General features: G+C 30.8%; 2 protein-coding genes across 2 annotated transcripts in view; one reads left to right on the forward strand and one right to left on the reverse strand.

Moving 5' to 3' along the window:
• The window catches only part of Nep5 (Neprilysin 5), a 270,596-nt gene that overhangs the window by 250,608 nt on the left and 11,915 nt on the right, over positions 1–8,073 (forward strand). The window lies entirely within an intron of this gene.
• LOC106685285 (uncharacterized) overlaps positions 4,968–8,073 on the reverse strand; it is a 25,655-nt gene continuing 22,549 nt past the window's right edge. Inside the window, exon 6 of the mRNA XM_067046114.1 lies at positions 4,968–5,531. Within this exon, the coding sequence (XP_066902215.1) occupies positions 5,479–5,531 (53 nt within the window). The 3' untranslated portion in view covers positions 4,968–5,478. The remainder of the gene's footprint in view (positions 5,532–8,073) is intronic.

An 8,073-nucleotide genomic window follows, 5' to 3' on the forward strand; every position in this document is an offset into this window, starting at 1 on the left:
TTATAACATATATATTATTAGATTAGAAATAAGACGTTTTTGTCAGCTTACCTGATTATATATTTTAAGAAATTTATCAATGTTTATTTACATTTTTATGTAATATCTTATACTTGTACTTCCTAATTTATTGCATATATTTAACTATTGTAATATTAGATATGAGCTTAGACACTCTTGCCTGTTTACCTATCTATATATTATAAAAAATCTGTTCCCACCCAGAACTTTATCCTTTCTCTACCTACTACTGTTGTTCTGCTCAGTTGGTAACAGAACAGCATTCTTATCAGGTGATTATACTATTGTTCTTTTTTATTAAATTTCTTAATATCCCCTTTTACATATTACTATACCTCACCTATACCATATCTACTTCACTTATCTGTTGTACCCTATACACCTATCTCTCTACTATATTTAAAACTAGTTTTAATGAGTAGTCTCCTACAATTTATGTGTCTAGATCTATATTGAGGACTTATATCAAACCTGGTTATATTTATTAACAACTTGTCTCTATTCTACCAAAATGTATATTTCCTCATTTGTTATTATTAATATTTTATTATTTTTAATCTGTCTATATACACTATAAACTTAACAATTGTTTTGAAATGTTTTTAATGTTCTGTTAATTCTGAAATATTTGCATCTTGTTTTCTCATTTAGCCCCGACGAAGCGTATCGGAGTGGGGCGAAACGTTGGTGAACAATAAATAGTTCTCTTTTACTATTTTGATAGCTTTATTGATCGCCACCTGGATTATCTTTCTACAATCTACTTCATACGGTCAACTATCTTCTTCCATTTTTTTTTTATTTGTTTCATCACGATTTATTACATAGCCGTATTTTGAGAAAAATAACGCTGATAAAACAGAAAATTTTAATGAGAAACTTAATTCAATTATAAAAAAAAATTAAATCAAATTTTAAAATCTTATTATTATTTTTTGTAATCTTATGGTATCAATTTTTTTTTATTTTATTAATCCTCCAAAATCGATGTTGATACTGCCATTAAGTTTAATATCCCCTTTCTGAAAACTTATCTCTTAAGGTACTTTTTAATTTTTAATAACTATTCTATTCCTTACGAAATACCTTGGACAATTTCTGCAATTCCAAGGTTAATAAAGTTGGAATAGCGATAGTAAAAAAGTTGCTGAAGTTGGGTTGCTAATTAAAAGAATTATACGAATACGTCCCTCGGGTAAAATATATATTTCATTTAGTTTAAATATTCAAGACCGCATGCGCACTAATCCGGTGCTAAAATCAGAATATCTCTCGAAAAATTCGATTATATTGCATAAATTCTGCTCTTCTCTAAACTATGCCCATCTTACAAGTAAATTAATAAATAAAGGAGTTTTTTTGAGGTAGGCTTATAACGGAGAAGTAATATGTTTTAATAATACTTTACTGTTGATCAGGGTAAACTATAGACATCTAAATGTCACTAACATCTTGTCAGAAATGGCAGTGTTAATAACGTTTCGCTATTGGCCGATGTAAAAAATTACATCATAATCTAAATAACAAAAATTTTATTAACATTTTGCCATTAGCAATGTTACTGATAATATTGGTATTTTTACACAATGCCTTTAGATATCGTATTGAACTAAATTACCAATTTTTAAAAGCCATTTGTACTATTTGAGATTCTAAACCTCATTCCCAATGACAAATGAACAGTCATGAATCATTCAAGGAATTAGCGTCTATTGTTATTCCGTTGATTAATTATTCATGATTCAATGAATGTTTTATTCAGATTATAAATGAATAAGCATACATTTATATTAGGGGGTATATATTGCTAATTTATATGATTCCGATTATACCCAATTTTACTATGTATTTAAATAATTGCACCACTGTTAAAAATGTATCACCGCAGTAACCATTATGTTTTTTAATCACTAATTTAAATATGAGAATATCTTTTTAAAAAATGTATTAACATCCTCGTTTTGGATAAAAAATAATGTAAGGTTTTTTATTTATTTTTTTATAGAAATTTCTCAGGAAATAAAAATTATAAATACTTAATAAAACATAGAAACGGATAGTCTGAGCAGTATGAGCAGACTATCCATAGATGGATTCAAAGATCAATCAGTGGCTCATTGAATTTAATATATCAATATATAGCTACCCGATCGGATCCAACAAGAAAGATCTCAGTTATTCCCAACGGTAGTCATTTAGTTCATTCCAGTAAGTGAGCAAATTTAACCTTATCCCTGAAGAACTGGTCTCCCTATCATCTCTAGTTGTAGCAGCTACTAAATAAAATTATATACTCAGATTATAGGCTTTGGAATTGATCACAATCTGTGGAAGTTAAAAGAAAAAGATATGGTACATCTAAGAATACATACTTTATAAATACTTTTCTTGTTTTAAAGTTCTCGAAGACAAAGACAACTCCCAATCGACTACAAACATTTACATGACAATAATAAGGCCGATTTGGACTTACACAGTTGAGCTTTTGGGCTTCACTAAACCATCGTATTCCTCTTGCATCCAACCCTTGCAATCAAAAATCCTCAATGCTCCTTACTTTGACCTATATGACCTCCTTACCTAACAGAATCACCTCAGTGTTCCATATCTATGTCTTACTTTAAGTAGAGCAAGTTAGTAAAAACTAACTTTACGAAAAATTAAAGTTTTCTCTTTTAGGGAAATGAATTGAAATGAGAAAACTTTTAATGGTATTTTTCGTAAAGCTGTTGGAAATACTTAGCACTACTGTGAAGTAAGCCACCGATATGATACCATCGATAAGATACCGAGCTGATGAAGAAAGAAAACTACCCGCACTACAAGACCTTCGTGTATGGGTGGAAGGAGGCTGTGGGCTCTACTCACTTCTCCCTGGGTAGGAGAGAATAAGCTACACCAGCAAGGCCTCAGTAGAAGAGCAAGATTTATTTTGTAGCAAAAGCAAGCTATGTAATGGTTGTCATATGCAGCAATGAGTTGTACCCACTGCTGCGAACAGCAGTATTGTCTAATAGGCAGGGTAGGGTGATAAATAAATAAATAAATAAAATAAAAAGCCACCGATATGATGCCGCCCAAAACTACATAACAATCCTTCTACATTATGAGCTCCCTAACCACCCAAATTCATTTGTTCCTAACGTTGCTTCCACTTCATTTCCTGATATTGCTCCAAGGCTTTTGAAAAGACTCGAAACCGTCTGCTATAGGAATGTTATTGGAGTTTGTACCAAAGGGTAGATTATTAACAAGACTCATCATGTCATTGTAATTTAACTCAGATTTCTCATTCAATACAGTTTACAATTTCAAAAATAAATTGAAAAGTTCACAACATACCGTTACTATATCAAACTATGATAAAACTTCTTCTTTTATGCTGCTATGCTTCAGTAAATTCTTTATTATCCGAGCTACCTCTTTCAGGAATTCCTTACCCATTTCTCCTCTACCTTTCTTTTTAAATGCCATTTTTGCCTTTACCTCCTTAATAATAAAACTACACTATCGATACAAACAATTTACGGATAGTGATATCTATTTACGTTCCAGTATTTTATTTGTAGTTCAAATTATATTTCTTTATGCTTGATATATTATTGACAAGTATCATTTTGAAAAATACTGTCAAACATGGGCTGTAGTTTAAATATTTCTATATAATATTTGCCCTAAGACAAACTTATTGTTCATACTATTACTAATATGTTATTAAAAATGTTCAAATGCTTAATTTTAAATAGCATACATCAAGCTTTTGAAGAATTTTGAATTTACGTTTCTTCATGTTATGAAGATAGTGCGGTGTATGCAACTCTTATTCCCAAAAAACATTTTTAAATCCGGAAAAACATTTCTGCTTTGTTCTCCTTTATACAATAATCAATTTCTTTTAGTGGTTATCGAGTTGCCTGTGTATAGTTAATTAGTTATGACTCTAATTGAATATGTGAGGTTCTCTATACTAGAAGACCTCGATAATGCGTGTTCCAAATAGGTTATGTAGCTAGTAAGGAGATAAATTAACAGGATGAATTTTATGGGAACTATCCGTAAATCCCCGCAGGACGGGAACTTCGCTCCATATGGAACTAGCCTACGGTCTGAGTGATAATTCCTACAGGAACTAGCGTGTAGTCCTCACGAAAGCATTTTAAGGTAGATGAAGAAGGTGAGATCCAGAAAGGGTAGGGAGATATAAATCCTTTATTCATTTTAAACAATATAGTACTGAGATGTACTGATCCACTATGAATATATTACTCACTATTTCCTCAGGAGAAAAATCCAATGAAGGAGTTATTCTCAATTAGGGCTTGTCAATATTGTGCGCAGTGAACTCTCTGGACTATTAAACGTCATCTAGACTTACTAAATATAAGACTTTAGCTTTCACTGCATCAGAAGATTCTATTTTAATCTTTATCATTCAAAATAATACATTTAGGAATATTAAAATATCTAGCATGATACGATGTTTGTCTGACGACTGTAGTAGTTCTTTGGTGTTTGATATAACGAGTTCAATCAAAATATTGAAACTCGTTTTCGAGGAAAATGTAAGATGAATTAAAGTGGAGCTTCCGAAACTTGGAAGTTAAAACAAGTGTTTCTGTCAAAACTGGAATTCGGAATTTTATACTTCCCCTTAGTAAATGATTGTTCAAACGTTTCACATCACTTGACATTTTCATGAAATAAAAGTTATTTTGAAATGTTGAGTGGAGTATTTCAGTTTTGGAGTATCACAAGCAAAGAATATAAGCCTAATAGAAATAGAAACAGAGGGATGGTAATTATAAAAAGGCCAACATTAAATAGTAAAATTTTGATTTTTACATAAAAATAATAATTACAAGTTAAGTTACTGTAAAAGCAGTTCATACCAATATTCAGTGACTCTGACAACTTCATTTAGTTGAGATATTAAAAAAAATAATTTTTTCAGAGATTCTTGTAATACCTTATCTCACTCTTCTATTAGTAGGACCTTCTTAAGTTCTTAAAGATCTCATACTTCGTTGTAACTAACTCAATAGGAAATATTGCTGGAAGAATATATTTCACCTGATTTTCTCCATAATCTGCCCCTTCCATTTGGTATATTTAAATTGAATCTTGACTCACCTCTGAACAAGACACAGGATTAGTCTCCACTTGCTTAAACTAAAGTGTTTGGACTTTATCTCCTGGGGAGAAGTGGACCCCATGGCATTCTTCTAGCATTGATATCAACTTCATTTAACATCCTTCTAACCGTCATTAGAAACCTATAACTCCTTAAAATATATCTCTTACTTCATTGGTAGTAGAGAATCTGTTTCTCAGAACATGTTATAGGCTACACCATGGCCGGTCTGACTTGGGTCTCCGTGTGTGGTTGCCTAACTCTCTACAACACTTCACGTCTTGGACCGGTTGATTGGTCAATAATGAGTCTGGCTAATACTCCCTCTATGCTACGTAAATAAGCGAACCACTATTGCCTAGTTCTTTATTTAGTCGATCTGAAAAAATACAAATAACTTTAAAAAAAAATATTTCATCTAAATGAATGTATAACTTAAAGATAATAATATGCTCTGTGGAGAACATGAAATGAGCTGAGCGAATTAATTTTGTCTGAAATGAAAATAAAAAGGTATTAAATTTTTTTTTTTATAATCCGGTAGTTTATATATAGGTAAGTAAAAAAAAAAAAAAACAAATTAGAATTCATATTATGTAATCCAAGAAAAGAAAATATATCGTGAATTTTTGCAGTAGCTGAAACCACTACATAAGAACAACGAATCGAGTTAATTAGATCATATAACCAAGCCGATAAGGAGAAGCAATTTGTTTGGAACTGCAGTTAAAAGTTGTTTGGGAAAAAAATCTTGGAGATATCGTGTGATGAGGCCTGGTATCTGACAGATATGCGTGACTCGTCAGTTCTGAATTGAATCACTTATAGCGAAAACTTAGATTAAACTTCACCCCTACTGCCATAAATAGACTTGGCACAGAATTTCCCGATATATCGGGGAAGTCTCCTGTCGATGGTTGAAATACAGAATCTATTGCGGAAAAATAACAATTTATAATATTCAGAACTTTATTTTGTAGCAATTATTGTACTATATATCAGGAGACGAACAGAGGACTAAAAGCTCATCTTCAACATAAACTCTAATACTCTAAATTTTGAAAGTGTTAATTTCTTAATTTTAAAAGGCTAAACATAGCTTAAACAGCCTACTTAAATCCAAGGGTGTAATACTTGCGTATGAATTTTGTAATTAAAGTCAAAATTATTTACTCGTATTTTTTTTTTTTAACCAACAGTTTTAACTCGCACTTAGCCTTCAACGAATAAGAGGTTATCAAAATCCTAAAACCTGATGATCAGTGCGGGTCGTAATAGGATACCACCGATAAGCATAAATTTGAATCCCCTTATCAAGAGGTAAAACCAATTTGGTAAGCATATAAGATCTACATAAAATGCCAATTTATATACTTCATCAATTGCATATTTTTTTTTATTTCACCGCTACAATCACACATCATAAATAACCAAAATGATAATAATTGCCCACAACAGACCATTAAATGATGGTGTCAAAAACTGGAGCATTAAAAAAACTCCAATAAATCTCTCAAAATTACCCTTTTTTCTCTGACACAAACGAATGTTATCTGTTCAACAGTTTCCCTCAATAATGTTCCACTTACGACTGATTAGTAAATCTACAATAGAGAACTTTAGCTTGACTGTAGATGTCATGAAATCTTCCTACTGCACTTAAGTAACAAAAAACTAGTCTGTTTAATGATCTTGGTAATTTAGTGTTCAACTAAAAATCATCCATAGATCCTTTAAGTGTATTAGAGCTGGCTAGGTTAAAATAAACAGGTAGAGTATATGAGATGTCATAACAGTGGACTGTATTGGATTGCATTAAAAAGGATAATAACCATAATTAACTTTGTATTCGATAAAAGAAAGAATGAAATGAACATGCAAAATCTTAAAGATTAAGAGAATACAAAGGATGAATTTTGTTAAATTAAAACAGATTAAAGTGAGTTAAAAATTCTCTTTTGAAATAAATGAAATTTCTGCAATCAATTCAACTAAATCAGAATTATAGATCTAACCTAACAGTAACTAGATCTTCTCTTGTTCTTTGTTAAAAATGGTAGCTGTAAAATGGTGCAGATAATAAAGATATTATTGAAGTGATTTTCATTTATTTTGAGCTGTGATTAAGGAAATGATCCTTAAACATACTCAAAGATTACTTTAGGTACATCATAAACATTATAAAATTATCATTTATAGCAAAAGCTCATGAACAAGACTATTTTGGAGGTGCATTGTTGATCTTTAAGAATCAACAACACCACTAGATTCCTCTTGAATCCAATACTTGCATCCAAAGTCCTCAATACTTAGTATTATATGGCAAGTAAAAGTATCCATTAGGATCTTAATACCCTTTATCTTGAAGATTTTGCCCAAAGTAGGTAAATCTACTTTAATTACATCTCCAGATCCCTCCAAAAAACTAAGCAATTTGTCATGCCTATTATCACCCCAAACCACTGCCTTTCCGATAACCCTCAGCAGAATGAATAAAAGATAGTCCTGGTCCATCCTATACCACTCACTGAAAAATAATTATTGTACTGCCACTTACAGATAGTTTCATGACATAGCCAACAAAAATATTCCTTTTTTTTGTCAATATATTGGTATTTCTTAGCTTTACTTTTTCAAACATCTTAAAATAATCAAATTAAACAAGAAATATTTAAATAATGAAAAGAAAATAATTAATTCAATGTTTGTTACACGATTTAAATAGAGAAAAAATGACTGCTGACTCATAATGAATAAGAAAACAATGAAATTCTCTAATAAAAATAAAATACCATTAACTGAATGCAGAAACAAAAATCAAATCAAAAAGAAACAACTAATTACAGCTTCCTGACCAAGGACAATGTAGTTCCACTTATAACTACTAAGTAGCGCTACTATACAGTGAATTCTGCCATTTT

Source organism: Halyomorpha halys, unplaced genomic scaffold (genome assembly GCF_000696795.3).
Source record: "Halyomorpha halys isolate HHAL.00 unplaced genomic scaffold, Hhal_1.1 Scaffold677.1, whole genome shotgun sequence".
NCBI lineage: Eukaryota > Metazoa > Arthropoda > Insecta > Hemiptera > Pentatomidae > Halyomorpha > Halyomorpha halys.